At 35.9% G+C, this 23,425-nt stretch overlaps 1 protein-coding gene across 1 annotated transcript; it reads right to left on the reverse strand.

Moving 5' to 3' along the window:
- Positions 1–11,398: 11,398 nt before the first annotated feature.
- On the reverse strand, positions 11,399–13,447 carry LOC134667861 (uncharacterized). Its single transcript, XM_063525253.1, has 3 exons — positions 12,978–13,447; positions 12,754–12,873; positions 11,399–12,658 (listed from the first exon to the last, which is right to left on the reverse strand). The coding sequence occupies exons 1-3, from the start codon at positions 13,111–13,113 to the stop codon at positions 11,454–11,456; spliced, it is 1,461 nt and encodes a 486-aa protein (XP_063381323.1). The 5' UTR covers positions 13,114–13,447; the 3' UTR covers positions 11,399–11,453.
- Between the last annotated feature and the right edge of the window lie 9,978 nt (positions 13,448–23,425).

Consider the following 23,425-nt stretch of genomic DNA (forward strand, 5'->3'; position numbering starts at 1 on the left):
ATACATAGTTTTAACAGTAGTAGTACACCAAACGAACACCAAATATTTTATTTACGAAAACTAAAAAAGAAAAACTATTTTAGAACACATTATAAGTAACTTTTCCACCTCAATATATTTTGAAATAGTGTACCTAGCGAAAAAGTGTTCCTTTTTTTGTAGAACATTTTAGGTAATACTACTACTACTTATGTAATATAAATTTTTTTGCTACGGGCCACCGTTTAAGAGTTATTTACGAAAAACTATAAAAAGGGACCTTAAAACTTTTACGCAATTTAGATGTAATTTAAAGCTTGGCCAGCGAAAAATTTCTCTTCATAGCTAAATTGTGTAAAAAATATTTTCCATAATGTTAATATCCAGAGAGGAAAATGTGCACTACCATACCCAATGAATTTACTTTAAAGTTAGTTTAGGCAAGTTTTTGAATAATTCGGTTTAATTTATATCGCATTTCATTGAATCGCTCAGCGTTTCAAAAATGTGTATACACAAAATACCGGAAATATCTGTCTGTATGCTATGAACCAACGTTCAACCGATGGAGGCCTCGCTCGCCGCGATATGAAAACGTGCTCAGAATAGGATACAATACCCATCGTAAAGTTACATATCTATATCACGCTATCTTAACAATGAGTATGACATTTGAATCAAATGGAAACAATGCTCCGAGAACATTTATCAAATACCTAACCAGTGAAATGTAATTTTAGATAGTCTATTTAGGTATCTATATGTTAAAACGACAAATGCCAAGACAAAGGATAGACAACAGATATCACTATATATTATAAAACTTTGTCCACCGCGTGTGTCTGTATGTTCGCGATAAACTCAAAAACTATTGAACGGAACTTAATGTGGTTTTGACATCATACACGAGTAAATAGAGTGATTCTTAAGGAAGTTTCAGGTGTATAATTTGTTAAGGTTTTGTCTAACCCATACGAAGCCGCGGCGGGTCGCTATTATTAGTTTATATCATAAAACTAAGTATCTCATTACCTGCGTTAGTAAACTATAAATGATCGAACACCAAAGAGCCAAGTGCGTCTTAGATCAAACCTATTAAGCTCATATGTAGCTTTTATTTTTGTTATGGTATTAGACACATTTTTCTATGCCAACTCACAAAAACATTTATATGTATTGATTGAAATTTGACAGTTGAAATGTAATATGTACTTGTTAACTAAGCGTTATTTTAAGCTAAATTGAGGAATTTCTTTCACATAACGCTTAGTTGCCAAGTCTTTTGTAACTTTCAAAATTCAATCAATATGAATGTTTTTTATGAGTATAGAAAAGTATGTTAGAACAAAAATAAAAGCTATGTGTAACTTTTGACATAATTATTGCTGCTATATGTAACTTGCGACATTTATACATGTAATCTAAAATGAACTCATAAAATTAGTAAGTACCTACCTACTTTCGTATCAATCTCCGCATTTGCCAGTAAAGATTAACGTTAAGATTAATTTCAATGTTAGGTACTTCTCTTCATAAAATTACAGCTTACGCTCCATAATCATATCAAACAGAGTGCTTATGAAACGTCAGTCCGTACTCCGCGAGATCTTTATGTAAAATTAGCTGTAGGTATGTATTATTTCAGCTGATCAAAATAGATAATTATTAGGAATAGTACGCCCTAGTATGACTATGACTAAGACTATGGCGAACTTAATCTTATAAAATCGGACAGGCAATCGGATTCTATCAATAATATATAGGTATTTGACTGTGATTTTATTCCGCTGTTACTAACTAAAATTGTCGCGGAGTATGAATACCTACACATTAAGAAAACACCCTGTATTTCGTGGGTCATGCATGTTTAGACTTGTCTTAATGTTTATAGTCATAATAAAGTTTATACCTGTGATTGCAGTATATGAGTCTTAGTCATATCTTAAGTGCTGTCATAAAGCACAGCACTTTAGCTAGAGTTGATCTCAGAAGTCGCGGTTCAAGTGCAAATGTCCACGGATGTCGTATTCTGGCATGACAACTTTCTCGGCAGAAAAAGGCGAGAAATTTAAAATTTGTATGGGAGATCGATGATCGATCTACATTTTCAATATGCCGCTTTTTTCTTCTAACATGTAGAAAAACCTTGTAGAATTCCTCCGTCACGTGCCACAGTACAGACGCATAAATCAAACAGATTCTAGTATAATTATTACAACCCTAATGTGCTAATTTATCACAAGACTCCACTGGTTGTAATTAACTAATCTTGCCTCCAGACTCACAAAGAACTGCTGATATTTGCGAGCGTGCATTTTTTCCAACAATTAACAGTGTTATGGTAATAAATCTTAAACATTATGAGTTAAAGTTTCTTTTTACGAGGCTTCGTGCAGTTTTCATCTTATTTTTTAAATTAAGCATGGTGTTTAAAAAAAATCATATTCGTTATCAAAGTGCTGTAATTTTATTGGTAGGTATTTTAACCCTTAAACAGGCCTGACGCATTTTTTACTTTTGATTACAGATTCGGGTAGGTAATAGCTTTATAAGAAAAAAATAATTTCTTGCTTTTTTTTATTATCACTAATTCATTAAAAAAACCCGGTGGTTTTTATATGCCCATTGCCCGTTACCAATGGTGTTAAAATTTAAGGGTAAGTCACGAGCACATCACATTTACACTTGCGTTACAAAATGCACTAACTGCCAGCACTTCCATGGCTCGCGTGGATGTCGTGGCTCATAAGATTGACCGTTGAATAAATATTTAATTTAAAAACCAAAAGAAAATATATTACTTTTGCACTATGAGGGCTCCTTCATACTAATAAATCTTACCCTTAAATTTCATGTCAACTCCCTCCAAGGCAGTGGTCACATAGAAACCACTTGAACGTGCCCCAGACAGGCAGAGGGTTCATATGAACCACAAACTTTTAAAGCGCACATTTTATCAGAAAACAATAACTAAGGTAAATTATGACTTACTCGTACTACACATACATTATCTAATAATGTACCAAAAAATACAACACAAAATACGTACAGTATTTCTTTTCGGTGTAATAAACGATTATAGCACCGACTGCCATTTGTGGTCGATTGGAACTTGACAACTAAAATGTCAAAGAAAATTGTATTGACACCTCCCATTTTTTTTACGTTCGGAAATCACCCACTTTATAGATTTTACGGCAATGACTTTTTGCGGTCGTTGTATTTACTCTGCTCGTCAAGAAAAAATCATTTGCTACGTGGTACATATAGATACACAACCTGTTTAAGGGTTAGATAGGTACCTGTAGGTATCCGAGATCGAGAATTTACCATTTTTACGGTTCCGTACCAAAAGGTAAAACGGGACCCTATTACTAAGACTTCGCTGTCCGTCCGTCCGTCCGTCCGTCTGTCTGTCACCAGGCTGTATCTCACGAACCGTGATAGCTAGACAGTTGAAATTTTCACAGATGATGTATTTCTGTTGCCGCTATAACAACAAATACTAAAAACAGAATAAAATAAAGATTTAAATGGGGCTCCCATACAACAAACGTGATTTTTGACCAAAGTTAAGCAACGTCGGGCGTGGTCAGTACTTGGATGGGTGACCGTTTATTTTTTTTCCGTTTTTTTTTTCATTATGGTACGGAACCCTACGTACGCGAGTCCGACTCGCACTTGCCCGGTTTTAATTAAAATATGGAGAAAACTAAGGGAGGCCTTTGCCCAGCAGTGGGACACCAAAGTAAGCTAGTAAAAAAATGAATGTATGTTGAGGTAGAAAATAAAACAATGAAAATCAGTACATTACGGTTGTCACAATATTTTTGGAATCGATGCAATAATTTATCGTAAATATGTGTAGATAGATGGTCTTATTCCTTCACACCTAAAACATTGTGAATAAACAAAAAAAAACCTGGCAAGTGCGAGTCGGACTCGCGCACAAAGGGTTCCGTACCATAATGAAAAAAAAAACGGTAAAAAATGCAAAAAAAAACGGTCACCCATCCAAGTACTGACCACGCCCGACGTTGCTTAACTTTGGTCAAAAATCACGTTTGTTGTATGGGAGCCCCATTTAAATCTTTATTTTATTCTGTTTTTAGTATTTGTTGTTATAGCAGCAACAGAAATACATCATCTGTGAAAATTTCAACTGTCTAGCTATCACGGTTCGTGAGATACAGCCTGGTGACAGACAGACGGACGGACGGACGGACGGACAGCGAAGTCTTAGTAATAGGGTCCCGTTTTACCTTTTGGGTACGGAACCCTAACAAGTTGCCCCGTCTAATGTCGAATATAAACCCATTAGTTTGAGTGTATGCAGCTGGTTTAATGATGATACAAAATGCGCTACAGCGGCAGCGCCTCCGCGACAGCAAAATGGTACCTATACCAAAATAATAATAATGGTATAAGTTGTGATTTCATTGTGGGTTATTGTTATTATTATAAGAACCTTCCTGAATACTCGTAGGTAGGTACTAGTAATGGATGTTTCTACGTATGTAATGGTGTTTTATTTTATCCAAGTAGGTACATATCTCGTTACACATAAATCGTTAAATGTATACATATATCGTTGCAACACGATCAAATCTTTGCTTAGTGTGTGTCTAGATCGATCTGTGTTAGATTGCCTCAAATATTTAATTAGGTACTTATTTTATTTTATCACGCTACCTACTCGACTAGTTTTCATATTAAGTAGCAGCTATGTTCGCAATATGGCAGCGGCGACAAAACAACCAGCTTTCAGCATAAATCCAATATCCTATACCTATGCCGGCAAACCCTTCTTTCCCGGCCTCTGCAGTAATAGTACATTACTACAGAGGCCGGGACGAAAGGGGTTGCCGGCCGAAGACATATAGACGGCCGAGCGAAGCGAGGCCGGATAGGTCTGAGCGCGGGCAACCCTATTTCCCGCCGAGGTATGTATAGTGCTTTTCTCAAACATGCAATGAAATAAATAAAATAAAAAATCCACGAAACCCAAGTTTTATTTATAGAAAAAACTAAAAGTAAACTACACCCAAAATATAACCAACACGTACTTATATCATTATCACGCGTATGTTTTACACGAGTCGTGTATTTTTACTACCCGTATATTTTCATGTATCTTTGATTTTTTCGCCTTGTATCCGTCTGACTGTCGTTTTCGTCACAAGTTTACATAGTCTTTCATGTTGATATCATGTTTCACATACATCGTTGCTTTATGCATGGAGTAAATAAGTATAATTTCCACAGTGTTGACGAATTTGTAGTTACATTCATTTAAAATATGCCACAAAACTGTTTCTAATAAACAGTAAGCCATTTTGCTTAGTTTCTCAAATAATAAAATTGCCTTGCAACCATATACATACTTCGTCTTTGACTTGGCGGCAGAGGCAGCAAGTATTTAAAATCAATTCTGCTTACGCTGCCAATTTCAACACCTACGATTACAATTAATATTAAATTCATTATTTCGTCGAAACTCATATTAAAGTCAAAAAATCAACAACGCACCAATCCAATAAAACAGAATGAATATTTTTCAACTTTACCTCCATAACAATTTAAAAAATATAACTACGCGTGTTTGAGTAGACCTTTTTACCGCTAACGTTTAGATGAAATATTTTAAATGTTTTTATTTGTGTAGTTAAATTTATAATTTAAAATTATAAAATTATAGAATGTATTATATATTAAGTTCATGTTGATTTTATACAAATAAAACTGCAAATTATAGCAAACATTGTATTTTTGTTTTTTTTTTTATAGGCGTAGTGGCAGACTGTCATTACGAACCATAAAGCAAATACTGCCTCTACTTTTTTTTAATGGATGAATGCCACGATGCTGCGTCACAAATATCTGTGAAATGCAAAATTAATAAAAAGGACTTTGCCGGCCTAGGCCTGCAAGATGTGTATGAAATTCCATTAACGACCTTTTGTCCTAGCCGCACCTGAAACGTCATACTTCGCAGCCTATTATAAGGAACATAACATCAATATTTCATTGCATGTTTGAGAAAAGTACTATTATTTGCAACGTAGCTTCAGAATAGTAGGCCATAATGGGATTAATTTAACAGCTATTTGATCAGCGGTAAACAGTTTACCTGTTTAGGAGGAGATTACCTTTAACCGTTACCCCGACCGTAGTCATTAATCAGCCAGCGACGTCGCGAGTCAAGACGTGTCGCTAATCTTAGGAGCTCAATTAATGCTGCTTAAGCCTACGAGAGTCGACGTGGCTGCCGCGTTCGGTTTCGATAACCTTGATGAATTACTTGCATGGCCGAGTCAAGTTCGTAGTTAGTTATGATTTTATTTTAATTTATAGGAAGGTAACGGGGTAAAACAGTTTTTTAGTCGATATGTGAAAGAGCGGCGTCGTCTTCGAAGTCCAGTCATCGGGTAACGGGCTTAAAGGGGTGGCGTGTGCCGCAGATGCTGGCGGAGCGTATTAATGCGACACTCGTACTCAACAATATCTGTAACAATATGGAGCACATACAAAGAGAAAGGAAATAAGTGAATCTGATCCTTAAACGTTATATTGAATCATTCCGAACAATCCGAACATGATTATAAGTTATTGATATTTACTAATAATTTCGTAGGTAATACTTAATGTGTCAGGAATAGGTATAACATAGCAAGGAGCTACCGGCGCTTACGTTTCTATAACAGATGACTCTAGAAAACGAAGCGCCGGAAACTCCGGCCCGGATCCGGCCCGTTCTAACGTGTGTTATCCTTTGCATACGAGGCCATGGCATTGATAGTTCACCCCAATGTACAGCAGAGCTGACTTAAAGTGATTTAAGTAAGTGTATTTCTTGAGTATCACAGAGACCCCTTTTATAGAAGATAGGTACCTATATGTATATAAAAAGACTTTTTTGTTGTTATTTGTAATTGCGTAGATACAACGTACTTATTAAAAAGAATATTAAAGTGGCCCCCGAGAGTACACTCCATTAAACTTTAAAATCCATTATGCTCTTAAATAAAAATTTTAGCTCATTTTTGTTGTTGTTTTTTACTGCTACAAATGGAAACTTTCGTGCACTCAAAGAGTTAATAAGCAGGTCCATCAAAAGTAGTCAATTTTAATTATTTATAAACTTTATAAAACTCCGTTATCGGGTTATATGTCTTTAATTTTTTTTTCTTCCTCTTCCATCTTCACCTTCTTCCTGCCTTGTGTTTATTAGTTCTCCACCACATTTTACTTACTTATATGGAAATCAACTCAACCTAGAACTAAGAATTCTGAAATTATTCCATGCATAATCCATGCACAATATGAAGCCTAAGGGTAACATTCCATTTCCAACGACAGCTGCACTACTGTCAATTTTACTATGGAAATTGACAATGACAGCGACGCGTTCAGTACCGGTAGTGCAGCTGCGGTTAGAAATGGAATGTTACCATAAATCCCATGATAGTAAGAAACTTTATGAGCACACTTACATACCTACTTACTTCCTGAGATATTTTAATGCAAAATGCTTTCTGCTGTTAAGGATGACTCGCTCTAGACCGGGCCGATCCCAAGCCGGGGCGTCCGACATGTTATTTTCTATGACGGCTGAGGTCACGTGGTGCTTCCCATAGAAGACGACGATCCTGGAAGCTCAGGCCCGACCACGGCCCGGTCTAACGTGAGTCATCCTTTATGCTTTTTAGGGTTCCGTACCCAAAGGGTAAAACGGGACCCTATTACTAAGACTTCGCTGTCCGTCCGTCCGTCCGTCCGTCCGTCCGTCCGTCCGTCCGTCTGTCCGTCTGTCTGTCACCAGGCTGTATCTCACGAACCGTGATAGCTAGACAGTTGAAATTTTCACAGATGATGTATTTCAGTTGCCGCTATAACAACAAATACTAAAAACAGAATAAAATAAAGATTTAAGTGGGGCTCCCATACAGCAAACGTGATTTTTGACCAAAGTTAAGCAACGTCGGGCGTGGTCAGTACTTGGATGGGTGACCGTTTTCTTTTTGCATTTTTTTTCCTTTTTTTTTGCTTTATGGTACGGAACCCTTCGTGCGCGAGTCCGACTCGCACTTGCCCGGTTGTTAAATAAAATATTTGACAACGTAAATACATTTCTCGAGTTTCCCGTAGGGATATTAATATTTGTATGAATTTCTATCTATTCCGATTTCTCGAGCGAATTGAATCAAGCACTGCGTCGGCCGAAAGCAGGCAAACCGGGATCAACTTTATTTATTATTTACTCAAGACTTCCTTCGCTAACTTTCTCGCAACCTGTAGCGAAATTTCGAAAGCATTTCGTGACTCCTTTAGAACGCCTGTGTTCTTTTATTTAAGCAAATACAGGAATGCTAGCTAGAGGAGACAAACAAGCTAAGAGTCAAACACAAAACTATGTTCGTGTCTTTCCTGTAGACATACCCAAAATTTAAGGGCTGTAAAGGTTATCCATTATCCACTTGAAAAGGTACCTACTAAGTGTATCTACGGCTCGATTCGGGAAATGAATTAGAGACTCACTAGATATGAAATAGTAAAGATATGTGACGTTCCACTGCAAAAGGTACCTTATGGCGGCTGGCGCCGCGATTCGGGAAACGAATTAGAAATTCACTAGGTGTGAAAGAGTGAAGATATGTGACGTTCCATGGAAAAGGGTACCTTATGGCGGCCGGCGCCTACGTCGCATAACGCCGCAATAATGTTGGAGCGGCGTTAATAATAGCATAAGCGCCAAGATATGTGATGTCCAACGGGTAAAGGTACCTTATGGCAGATAAGGTACCTTTACCCACATATCTTTACTATATCGTATCTAGTTAATCTCTAATTCATTTCCCGAATGGCGCCGCTAATCCTTGAAATTGAATTTGCTGTATTAGCAGGTTCAGGGCCACAAAAGTTACCTCGAAATTGAAGGAACGAATCCTCAGGTGATCATGTTTTGCGATGGCAAAATTTTCATATTATTTTTCCCAACAATAACGGAACTGGATACCTACCACTCGTGTAAACGTGTAATCCTAAACAAACCATAACTCAATACAAGTTATTGTGTAACAAACGAATGACAGAAGTTCTCAGGAAGATCAAGAACCGGAAAAAGAAAAGGAAATATTTATATGAGATAAATAAAGGTATGATTAAAAATAAGGTTTCCTCCACGGAAAAAAATAAGCTCTAGCAAAGTACCAATTTGGCTTCGTTAAAATTTATTCAGTTGGATACAACAAAGACTTATTTAGAATGCGGAATAAAGCTTTGTAATTGACAAACAAGCAATTATTGCTAAACGTTCTTGGTTGTTTTAACCCTTATCTTGGCAAGGCTCAAAATATCTTAATTATAAACATTTTTTCAGTTTTTTGTCACCTATTGAGCATACTAGACTATTAAAAAATAAGAAAAAAAATCCAGGATTTTCCAGTTTCGGAAAATCATATGTATCATATTTGATACAGTGCCAATAACTCGACAAAATAGTTACCTACTTTTTAGAAGAAAAATGAAGATTTTAATAAAAATAAAACATGTAATGCAACAGAAATTAGCATTTACTGCTAATTAAACGCAATCTAAAGCATCAGATGACTATTAAACCTTTAAAAATAAATTATATCTACGAATACCTGATCACATGGGCGGAAAATTAGATCCCGTAAAGTTTCAAAAAAGTCGTCAGCATAAAGTTGAGTAAAATATGAAAAGTAAACAAATAATTAAAAGTAAAAAAAAAAAAAATTTTTTTTACTTTGGAGCCATTTTTTGCCATACACATATTTTTCCGTGCTACGGGCTACGGCGTAGCAATAATGCTACAGCGTACGAATATATAGTTAAATAACATCTAGTATTTAAAAAAATCTAAGTTTATTAACTAAATAATACGACAACTAATATTAAATAATTGAAGTATGTTTTGTAACCCCACAAAAATTAAAAAAATTAAAAATCCTGTAAAAATATTTTGACTATAACTTGGCAATGTATTAAATGTAATACAATCCTTTCGATATATACATTTCTGAGTTCTTGGCAGTGTATCAAATATAATACATAACAGTTTCATGTAAGGTTCTGTGTATTAAATGTTTTTAAATTCGAAGGCATTGTAAATATGTATGCACTAAGAGACAGTAAAGATATCAAAATGTAGATTATGGAAAAATATATACTAACATAAGAAATAAATGCAAAACTTCCAGTACGAACCGAAATCTATTGTTTCCGCGGCGCCATGTTGATTATTACTAATTAATTTACAATGACACTCGAGTCAATTATTTTTTTCTATAAGTAAGGAGGGTAGCTCGACATATTGATGGCAGAACTATTGTGTTAGGTAATAAAGTGAACCTGCTAGATTTTTTTAAGTTCCATGTATCACGGGTGTTACGATGCCAAGATAAGGGTTAACCAAGTACTAATCTGTTTTCAAATAATGCCTTAGTCAATATAAACGCGTGTTATTTACTCTTAATAAATTTATTTGCGTAATTTTACCAACTTACGTTAACCTAGTTGACTTCTTTGATTTTAACAACGAACTTTGCAGGCTCCCTCCGAGCCAAGTCACTCGGTTGTAAACAGCAAAACCTTATTTAGAGTTTGACCAGCGAGTGGCTGCACAAAAAAAAAGCGGCAAATTCAAAAAATCTTTAACTGGTAACACGAAGCATAGTGCAAAAAAAGTAATTTGATACTTGGTAATTCATACGTAATTAATTTTTGTTTTGATTAGTGACTGACTGAAGTCTGCAACGTAGCAGACTGTAAATTTAATACAGTAAACAGACTGAGGATATCGTTGCAATGCAATTATAACCCCTGGCTTCTAATTTAGCCCACTTAAAAATTAAAAATATGATTGAATAGTTATCATTATTATCAGAGATACTAAAAAACGAAGGAACGAATTGTTAGTAGACTAATCAGTCAATCATTACAAAAATATGTAGTAAACATAAATATCTTTACTTCAACTGTACAAAAAGTAAGTTATTATATTATCCTAAGATTCCTAAGTTATAGAAAATGATACTTTGTTGTTACAAATAAATTTCAGGACTGACCATTAAACGGCACCCTTTAAATCTCATTTCTTTGGTCGTTGAAGTCAACAACCAAGGCATATGTCATAATATTGAACTTGGTTCTCATATGACATTTATATTTTTGATAGGATTAAAAATTACTTTATTTGTGTTTTATTTTGAAGTTTTGAACTCGGGTTAATTACAGGCGATTATTTATTAAGCATAAATATTTCCCTTGTGCTATTAAAGTAAACCTTCACAAGGGAAATATTTATGCTTCCCGTTGTACTTATAAAGTTAGTAATAATAAAAAGTCACATATTGTATAATGGAGCTGAACTGAAGGTAGGTGAAAGAAAACACAATTTAGTTTCAATCTACTTTTAATATTGTTAGTTTATAAAGAAGGTGCCTATTTATTTAAGAATCATAATCGAAATCGGATTCAAGAAATTCAATTCCTGACAGAGAACTATCACTGTCATTGTCACTTTCCCGAACTTCTATTATGAATGGAGCTAGTTCAGTGTCTGTAATGTTGTCCTTAGACTTGTATTTTCGTTCCACATTTATTACATGGTCTGTACTTTTTTTCCAATCTTCCGGGGTAATCATTGCAAAACATTCTCGGATCAAGTTTTCCGTATCTGAACCCGGTAGCCCCACATTTCTGCTGGCTATTTTTCGCTTTGTGAGGCTCCATATCAACTCAATAGCGTTTAGATCGCAATGGTATGGAGGCAATTTAAGGACCTCATGCCCATGCTGCTTCAATAACTCCTCTGCTGCATATATGGGACCAATTTTATTTTCCTCAACGAGGCACATCAATTCCTCCTTTTTGAAACACTCTTCATATGGGATATTATTTTCCCTTAGCCATTTTTGAATATCAGCCTTTAAGCTGTGCATGGTTGGAGGCTTATTTATTTGTGTTACATGGTAACTGGCATTGTCCATAACAATTACACTGGGCTCAGTCAAATTTGGGATTAACATTTCTCGTAGCCACTTTAAAAAATTAGAACTGTTCATGTCATCATGATAGTCAGCTGCTTTGGATTTTGTGCTAAAAACAAGCAAAGCATTGGGCACAAATCCTTGCTCTGATCCAGCATGCACTATAATATGCCGCTTACCCGAGGAAATTTTTTCAACTAAACCGGAAGTTGAAGGCCCTTGCCATGACTTCTTCGGTCTGTAATTTTGATGGACATATGTCTCATCAAGATACACAATATTTTTTCCTTCTTCCCGTTTTTTATGTATAGCTCTAAGAAACCTTTGCCTCCACCCAGATATTTCAAACTTTTCCATGAGGATGGAGCGCTCTTCTTTATTTTTTTTAAACTCAAATCCGTTCTCGTGTAGTATTTTCCTCAGTGTTTCACAACATCCTGAGAATCCTATAGATTCTTTCAAATCCGCATGTAAGGCTCTTAGAGTAGGTACCTGCTTTTTGACGCAATAAAACTCATTAATTTTATTACGGATGGCTGACACATCAAAATTGTCTAAATTTGACACAGTTGGTGGCCGGGGTCGTTTTTTCCCTGGCGTATTCCATTGGCCTTGGTTAATAGAACCCTCTTTTTTAATTGTGCGTAGTGTACGAATGCTTGCACCTGAAAAAAAAACAGTTTTAACAATAGGAATTTTAACAAAAGAACACTAAAATATTAATAAACCTAGATGTGAAAATATAGATTATTTATATTACCTGTCATAGTAGACACTTTCTCTAAATAACTTGATTCTGATGCGTTATTATCAATAACATTCTTCAGTTCGCTTGCTAGCTTTTGAATAGTTTCTCTAACATTTTCGTCATCTACGCCCGCTGTAATATAAATAAATCATAAGTTTAGTAATACAAACAAATGTTCCTATCTCGTAAATTAAATTTGGTACAAGAAGCATCAACATTGTTTGATAATGACTTACCGGTCGCCTGAATGATTTCGTCCAATATTCGCTTCTTTTCTAGTAATCTCTCATTTTCGTCGTGTCGAACTTGATTATAGTTACAGATTATCGTAAATAACATGCTCCTCACACTGCTTCTAATCGGTTTAGCCATTATAATACGATATAAACTATAAACTTCCGTAACGAATGAACTAACATGAGAATTTGAGAATCTAGGTTATGTGTAAACTCGTTTGACAATATTTTTGACACTTTTGACAGCTAAAATTATTGCCATATATAGAATTCTCTAAAAACGCTTGTGCAGCGACTCGCTGGTCAAACATATGTTTGCAAATAAAAACTCACATAAATGTGACACAAATATCAATATTGTTTGGTAACAGAAGCTGTCAACATTTTGACAGTTGTTTGACACTTTTGACAGATAAAATTGTTGCCATATGAAGAATTCTGTAAAAATGCTTGTGCAGCGACTCGCTGGTCAGACTCTATTTCTAGCCATTTCATTTTCTCAGTGTCCAGTATGCTCGGAAAAGTTTACCTTATTGTGTCAAAACTAGTACGGTAAGGGGTTGTGCATTAATCAAGCGTGTTTTCGGCTACTTTTTGACCCCCCCCGTCCCCCTTGGTGATATTTGGTGAGGTTTTTGGCTACCTTCCCCCCCCACACAACCTCACGTGTATTTTTTTTATTTTTTTTAATTCAACCAAATTTTAAGATAAATAGTATAGGTATGTATATAGAAAATCTTGTTTATTTTTCTATTTTCTTTAAATAGACTCGCTATTTTGAAGTGCAGAGTGAAAATTTATGTTTAACGAAACCGAGAAAAAGTATCTACTCATGTGGTAGATTTTTTTTCTTAGTTTCGTTCACTGTAGAAAAGTACCTACACGTGAGGTTTCCTTATACCCCCCCTCCCCCAACGTGATCTATCGTGATTTTTTCGCGACCCTCCCTCCCCGTATCGAACCTCGCATGATTTGTGCACAAGTCCTAAGATGTACATTAAGGTCAAAATCAATTAAAAAAAAAACATTCGCGTACAGTTTTAGCTGACGGGAAGTTATATTACTACTGTATTGTTTTTTAAAAAAATTTAAAGATATGTTTAGACAGAAATTGAAACTCATCCACAAATTTCCCTTGTCCGGTCTCTGCAATACCTAATGTACTATTCTTGCCAACTGGCAACGCTTTCACATTGGGTAATGTTAATAAGAATATAAGAATTATAATTAAATATCTATTATAGGTAGATACATTCCATTTAACGTTTGTTCCATTATTTTATGACTAGGCTATACTACTACGTCTACACACACATTGTCTGAAGTCTTTTAAAAGTATTTTGCAAATTTAGACAAACATTATGGAAATAAATAGCTAGTGAAGAGCCATCTTACCGGGTTGAATTTCAAGAGTGACACCTTTTTCAATATTTAATCACGCACAAAGAAAATCAGGTCAGGTAAAGATTGTTAAAACTCAAAAAAGAAACACGATGAAAATCGAATTTATACACCATGTTTTTAGGGTTCCGTAACTCGAAAGGAAATAACGGAACCCTTCACTTACTTTCAGGTTTTTAACACTTTGTTGTCCGTCAGTCCGTCCGTCCGGACGTCTGTCTGTCCGTCTGTCTGTCAAGACCCTTTATCTCGGGAACGCGTCGAGTTATTGAGCTAAAATTAAAACCATATACCTACTCAGGTCTACGGTCCCTAGATGCTTTACTCGTAAAAAAATCAAACTTTCTACGTTAACATATAAGATACGACATAAAACGTAAGTACCTAGATTTCGACACTCTCAGCAGGCCAATCAAATTTTGGGGTATCGTTGGATAGGTATTTCAAAATGAATAAGGTTCTCCAACAACTACTACGGAAATAATCGCTCTAAAGATCTAAAGCAAAAGCTGAATAAATAGTTGTTTTCAATGAGAACTAAAGCGAATATGATTGCTCCAGCCGTTTTTGAGTTATTGAAAACAGGCTTCTCTTAGTAAAAAGACGTATATAGAATAGGAACTATAGAATCTTACACTGAGCATAGCCCGACATGCTCTTGGGAAATTTTTATCTTGAACATATGTCATTATATCAGGCCAAATTACTTTGTTAAAGTAGCGTGTATATTTGACATCGATTGTACAGTATTATGCTTTATATTTATGCTGATACCTCGGCCTGTGGCCCGAAATTATATCTTCCATGTTGCCAATGCTAAAAATAGATAACTTGATAAATAATTCTACGAGGAAAAAACTAATTCGTATACCTTCACCAGAGACAAGAAATAATAAAGACCTCTTCTAATGGACTCTTCAGTCGGTGGTCGTAGAATAGATAATATGTAATAGGTAGCATTTAATTGGAATTCCCACATCTAAGTCAAGTAGCATGTTACTTTCCTAACACTTGAGTCGGTTTCGTTTTCTACTGCGCCTACTGTTCGAACCGAGCGCGCCCGAACCATTGAGTGATATTGTGATATTGATATACCACTGCTGCGGCGCCTAAGTTCTGAACTTATGTATGTAAGAAATTTTGAATTGTACTTAGCTCCACTGAAGTGGTAACTATTATCCACAGTACAATACAATACAATACAATACAATACTCTTTATTGCACACCTCCATACACGTAGTTTACAATAAATGGACAATAACATAAACAAAGACAATAGAGGTAACAACAGGCGGTCTTATCGCTTAAGAGCGATCTCTTCCAGACAACCTTTGGGTATCGGAGACATAAGAATTAGAATATACGGTAGGTGGCACAGGGAGTGTACAGTAGTGAAAACTTTTGCTTCGAAATCTTTGTATAGCCTAGGTAGGTATACATGAGATCTAAAAAGTCAAAATTGAGGGCGCGCGATTCAATCCATCTACCAGATACACCAAGGTTGACAGTCTTTATTACATAGCCTCCACTGAACAAGTCATAAGCTCTTTATTAGCTCGAACAGAAACTTACCCACCGTAATCAATTATTGGCCGAATCATAATGACACCATTTTTCTTTTCTAGTGTAAGAAAAACCTCGGATAATGACGAACGTGTTTCCTCGATTAGGGTTCGCGATTATATTTGACTCCATAGACGAACTCGCACAGGATCCCCATCAAAAAGCTTTTACCAAGATTCATAGTTAGGCGTTTTTAGGGTTCCGTACCCAAAGGGTAAAACGGGACCCTATTACTAAGACTTCGCTGTCCGTCCGTCCGTCCGTCTGTCACCAGGCTGTATCTCACGAACCGTGATAGCTAGACAGGTGAAATTTTCACAGATGATGTATTTCTGTTGCCGCTATAACAACAAATACTAAAAACAGAATAAAATAAAGATTTAAATGGGGCTCCCATACAACAAACGTGATTTTTGACCAAAGTTAAGCAACGTCGGGAGGGGTCAGTACTTGGATGGGTGACCGTTTTTTTTTGCTTTATGGTACGGAACCCTTCGTGCGCGAGTCAGACTCGCACTTGCCCGGTTTTTTATTATTAGTAATACAGGTGTGCTACGTTGGTCATTAAGGCGGGATTCCACAAGAGTGTGAGGCACTGTGCGGCTTTGGTAAAATAATTTTCGCCAATAATTTAGAGGATCCCTTACCGGTCCCTAGGTAAGTATTACTTAGGTGTTAGGTGCCAAGCACGGCGAATGTCGGTTTAGCATTTACAGAGAATAGAAAAAAAAATTAACTCCCATTTATAAACGGGTCTAACGCGAATTTAATTATTATTAGAATTAATGCGAATTCACGTTATACCCGTCTATAAATATAAATGTGAGTTGTTAATATGTGTTCAAAACGAATAATAAACAAAAAATAATAAATATTATAGAAAAAAAAATTATAGCCGGCTTAAAACATATAAAGGGAACGTACTTCCTAAGTTTTTACCTCATTTGTTAAGACTAATGGACATTATTTTTGTACGCATTAGCTGCTCGATAAATGTAAAATATCATATGTTTCCGTTTCTGCATTAGAACGTAAAGTATTCAATCACTAAAGTAGGGAAGTCTAAGCCTCTGAAAGGAACGTTCATCGTTCTCAATAAAGATCGAACGGCCACATTGCTAGTGAAGACATACATACTATTACATACTTATTATTTTCCCATGAGGTATCTACTTTGCTTGGTTAAATTTCCCTATCTAGACAATGTTTGGAATTTTGGTTAATGTACTAATTGAAACACCATCGAAAACCAGGCAGCGCATCGTTTTATATGGAAAGCATCACGTGATCACCTCTCATATCATAGAAAACTAAGCCCCGGAAGCTCCGGCCCGGACACGGCCCGGACTAACGTGAGTCATCCTTTACTCGGCAACAAATTTAATAGCAGTAGGTAATATTAATAAAATTACCTATTGTGTAAAAGTCCTATCATAACAAAATCAAACCCATTAGTGTAATTGTGTAACACTCAAATTAAAATCTGCCTCTGTCATTGTATTTTTCAAATTGCTAAATATTTGGAATCTGTTCTAAAAGTAAATAAAAATAAAGAAATATATCTCAAATTTACTTTTTATTTCGTTAAAAAGTATCTTATCTAAACGTTCTCATATTCTCAAGATCAGAAAAATATTTCTATAAATAACTGGATTTTTTAAAGTATCAATATACTTACCCGCGGCCCAGCTCTACACAGCCGAGATTCTCTGTCGGAGCTTGTAAAGGAGGTATTTGCTTCTGATAAAACTGTTTTGTTCCAGATTTCTTGCTCTTTGTCCACGTCACGACCACGTACTTCGGAACGCTATCGATAAACGCTTACGGTCATTGTATTTTTAAAGGAAATTTATTATTCTTTGTAAGAATAAAATTTCTTAGATACTTAGGGCTCGATTCGGATTTTGAAATAGACATCTTTTAGACATCACCAAGATACGATAACGATATGTTTAAGATCTAACCTATCAAATTTGACATTTGCGCGATTCTGGAGATACTCTTGAACGATTTCCACAGGATATTACTTAGAGATCCAATTCACATCTAATAGATATCTTACTCTATCTAACGCAAAAGTGACATTGGTTGCCCGAATTGCGCTGCAAAAGAGAACTAGTTGATATCTAAACTATAACGTATCTTGTGAATATCTTGAAGTTCGAATACGGCAGATATTATTTTACATCACTCGTTGTGATTGCTTGACAATTTTATTTGTAAGAGCCTTTTCTTGTAGAGCAGATTTTTTGTACAAAGGTACCTATCTCTTTGAAATAGTTTGTGAAAAGGTATAGTTATTTACGATACAAGTGCGGAAAAGAGGAAATGCGAATTACCTATTCGCACATGTATCGTTCAACGTTTTACAGTACATATGGCCCTTTAAACTTTTGACATGCGCACGAAAAGTGCTATTTTACGCATTAGTGCGTGAAAATAGGACCATATGTACTGTAAAATTATTTTCACAAGGTGAATAATATCAGAGACAACACAATCAAAATTAACAAACATTTAAATATACTTCTACTTTTACATATGAGACAAACGTAATACGTAGATCTATCGATACCTCTTCACGGTTATTCTACACTTTAAAATTAATCAAGCTACTTAGGCTGAACCCAAAAAGATTCCCTCGTTAACCAGGCACTTTATCGGGCACCTCCAGAGATGTACATAAAATAAAAGGGCACTGCGAAAAGAAAAGTAGTTAAGTACAGCTAAGAAAGCCGTTGGCTAGGATTAATACGGATTATTTTAAGAGCCCAAACGGAAAGATACGGAATTCCTTTTACAAAAGTTGGTGTACTTTTCGAGATTTTCCTTTAAACGGTCGTACGTTCTATCATTAGTAATCACCGCATGCAAACGCTTGGGGTGTTCATTCCGATCCCTTACAAGAGTTTAGTCTCAGGCGAGCCAGTATGAATAATAAGAATATCCTCTTCGATCACACATAGTTGTTATAGATCTTGAGAGCTCGTTGTAATGACGGCTCGCCCGAGAGCTGATTCGCTTGTGCTCGCAAATTCAACGGAATTGCACGGTCTGGTTACGTTTCCATCTCACGTTGGGCCCGGGCTAGCTCTGCTAATTTATCATGCACGTCTATATCATAAGATACATAAGTATGTATCTTATGATATAGATAGCAAGTGCTATAGAGAACGAACCGATGCTCAGATATGGCTAGTCACGTGTAAGAGAAAGATTTCCTTAACTGAACTGTATTGATCCAAGACAAATTTTTACATATTACCATGTGCCCCCATTGATTCGGAATTTTGACGAAATAGGGGTTGTTTGTTACCAGGCCACAACATATTACAGAGACATCAAAATATTCATCATTTTTTTTAATTTCATGTACGAAACAGGTACAAATACTGTCGCATCCTTGCAGATGGTTACGTGACCACGAAATTATTTGTAATTTTTTAGCTTAATATGCCAGTTCGTTACTTCAGTCACAGCAATTTTCCGACATCGTTTCCATTATAGTTATATGAAAATTGTAAATTGTAGTGTAATATAAATGCCATACGATAAATAATATGAAAGACCCACTCTTGACTTAGCAACTCTCGCAGATATAGTGCAGATAGTAGTAGCTTTAGATCTACCAGCAAACTAAACACTAAGGGATGTAACTGATTTCTATATTAGAAGGTAAATACTTATTTTGGAGCTAAATCTATTTTAAGCAATTTTTACTACATTATTAAACGAATCAGAAACACGTAGGTACCTAGCCACTTCTCAAGCTTTTAATTAGTTCGTAGTTGATCTTTCATTCGTAGTTCAACTTTCAGCTGTCTTGGTCGAGTTCATCTCAGGTAAGTTTTACTTCCGCATAGGGGATTCTTTGTTCTCATACTAAACAATCGGATAGTGCTAATTAAAGTTGAATCTCAGCTAGGCTCTCGTATTTTGATAGGGAGTTGTTATCTCTCGAGCTAGGGCTAAATATTGAATGAAAATATCAATAAATCCTTCTTTTTAGGGTTCCGTACCTCAAAAGGAAAAAACGGAACCCTTATAGGATCACTCGTGCGTCTGTCTGTCCGTCTGTCCGTCTGTCACAGCCAATTTGCTCCGAAACTACCGGACCAATTAAGTTGAAATTTGGTACACATATGTAAGTCTGTGACCCAAAGACGGATATGTAACGTCAACAAATAAATTTTAAACATAGGGGCTACTTTTGGGGGGTAAACGATAAAATTAAAAAACTAAGTTTTGAAAACTATATCGTGTTACATATCAAACAAAAGAGCTCATTGTGAGAATCTCAAATATATTTATTTTATAAATTTACGATAAAAAGTTTAGAAGTTATTCAAGAAAATAGACAAAAAATGACCATTCCCCCCTCTATCTCCGAAACTGCTGGGTCTAATATTCTGAAAAAAATACACAAAATAGTCCTTTACCTAAAGATGATAGGAAAACCTATTAGAAATCTATAGTCAAGCGTGAGTCGGATTTAAGAACAAAAATGCGGTTACGTTTTTTTAGGGACACAGCCGCAATGGTTTAAGTGAAACGTGATGTAGACAGCTACCGTGAAGGCCCTAGGCAGATATCCGCATAAGGCCAAAGGCTCGGAGCGTCCCGTAGCTTCTAGCGTGAGTCGGACTGAAGACAAAAAATGCGACTAGGCCGTATCTGGCACATAGTCGCAATGGTACAAGTAGTACTATTTAATTAGGTTACTTTTGTTACGTGTTTTAAAAAGCACTATACAGGGTGGCCAAAAAATAAACTAAGTATTCCCGTTGCCAACGTACAACCCCGAAATCGCGAAGGAAAATTTGGCTGTTTCATACATTTTGGCTGGTCCGTTTTCTATAGGAGGATACATTTTTTTTCGCGATTTCGGAGTTGGTCCCATACTAAAAGTTGATCAGTATAATCCCAAAACCTCCCCGGCTACGGGAATGCACTTATTTTTTGGCCAGCCTGTAGGTATTATCTCTCTTCGGCCTTCGCTTTTAAAATACTTTCGGAAGTTGTAGGAAGCGCGACCTGTCGGACGCGCCGAGTTTTCAGCTCTACGCGGAGCTCGGTCTTCAGTCTTCGCATTTGGACGGCTTCCCTTTATCTTGCATAATATCGATTGTCCGAAATACACTTCGCATAGCAGGTTTCGCAGAAACATTTTTAACCGAATGATACTTTTGCATAATTGTATAATTAGCATAACTGTCATGTCGCATAACATTCATTTGGCAGAATTTTGAATAGCAGAATACTACTATCGTCGATTTTACATACGCAGAATTGTATGTAGCATAAATTACATTCCACCGAATTTCTTATGGCATATTGCTCATATTGTAGACTTGAATTTCGCAGAATGTTATGCAGCAGAATAAAAGTTCTGCCGAAATTGTTACCGCATAATACTCATGTCGCTGACTGAACCTACACAAAAGGAATTGCTGCCAGAACTACAGGTTAAGTTAGGTTAGAACTGCGACCCCTACATAAAAGGAATTGCTGCCAGAACTATAGGTCAGGTTAGGTTACAATTGCGACCCCTACACAAAAGAAATTGTTGCCAGAACTGTAGGTTAGGTTAGGTTAGAACTGCGACCCCTACTCAAAAGAGGGTGCGTAACGGTCCATATAACAACTTTTGATATATTTTTAGTCGATATAACGATTGAGGGACATAATGCACTTTTGCTATAACAATACATGGTATATTCTTAAAGAGTCTAACTATCGTCAAGTATAATGAACTTGTAATATAACAACTTCTAATCTAACATTAACAGCGTATATAATTAAGTTCGATATAACGCTCAGTTGGCATAATGTAGTACTGGTATAATTTGTAATATTTACTACTATTATAACAACCTACGTATTCGAACTTAAGGCAGGTCTCAGTTAGGTACGACGACGAGCGAAGCGAGGAGGAGTGTTAGGTAGAACTGCGACCCTACAGCGCGCGAGCCGAGCGAGCGAAGCGAGCGTGCCGCGGCAGCGGCCGGCGAAGCGCCAGAACCGACTTTTTTTATTATAAACTCAACTTATTATTATACATTATACCATAAATACTTATAACAAATATTCATTAAATCCAGTAAACGTTATATCGAATAGCTTTTATATCGATTAAACATTATATCCCATGAAAATAGTTATTTTGTTGTTATATCAAAAGTTCATTATACCGCTTAAGTGATTATACACCATGAAATTATATCAAAAGTTGTTATATATTTTGAAAATGTATCAAAAATTGTTATACGGATCATTACACACCCCTCAAAAGAAACTGCTTCCAGAACTGTAGGTTAGGTTAGGTTAGAACTGCGACCCCTACTCAAAAGAAACTGCTTCCAGAACTGTAGGTTAGGTTAGGTTAGAACTGCGACCCCTACTCAAAAGAAACTGCTTCCAGAAGTGTAGGTTAGGTTAGGTTAGGTTAGGTTAAAATATTATTCTCATCAACAGTATGCCAATGAATTATTCTGCCTAAGGAAATTGTGCGAAAAGACAGTATGCCAAGTACATATTATGCGACGCAATTTTCGGCAAAACAATTATTCGATTATAGTATTATTCTTCAAATTGAGATTATGCCATTGCATTATTCTGCTTTACAAAATTGTGCGAAACAACAGTATGCCATGAAACTTATGCAAAAAGTAATTCTGCGAAATGATGATTCTGCCAAGGGTTGCTATGCGAAAGTAAAATATAACAATAAATTTTATGCAACATATTAGTAATCCGCATTTGGACACTTGTACTATTGTTCGGCATTTAATCTTCAGAGTTCTAGAAATATAAGCCACCACGCCAGAAAACTTCATGTTACATCTGGTTTTTGATTGACCCATTCGGGTTTTTCAAGACGTTTCACTCACATCACGTTTCACGTACAAAAAAAAATTGTTGAAAATTGTCTGATGTACGGAACCCTTGAATCGCGAGTCCGACTCGCACTTTACCAGTTTTTTTAATTAGTTTCCTATCTACATTTTTGAAATAGGTTTAGACTAAGGTAAAACGGAAGTTGAAAATAATAACTAATTTTTTGCTTAAACTACAAAAACTTTATAATTCTAAAACACACGCAGTACATGGTTCTGCAATAGATCACACAATCACCATTCTACATTAGGTATACAATACATGATCGAATTAATTTGCTTCGATAGTAAAAAAATCTGTTTTTAATATATTATAGCAAATTCAGTTGAGTACCTATTCAGAGAGGGTCCGAATAGTTATATTTATTAATATATTTCCATGTTTCGGGATTGAACACAATTATGATTGACATGTCACAAGTCACAGCGTTTCTCAGAGATAATAATTATAACTGCTGGTGTCATACAGTTATATAAATAGAGAAACAATCAAGAAACAGATTAAGCTCTGATCTACAAGTTTAATGACGAAATGTTTGCGGCAGTTGGTAATAAAACACGTCGACCCTCCGAGACCAAACACGCAA

Source organism: Cydia fagiglandana, chromosome 10 (assembly GCF_963556715.1).
Source record: "Cydia fagiglandana chromosome 10, ilCydFagi1.1, whole genome shotgun sequence".
Classification (NCBI taxonomy): domain Eukaryota; kingdom Metazoa; phylum Arthropoda; class Insecta; order Lepidoptera; family Tortricidae; genus Cydia; species Cydia fagiglandana.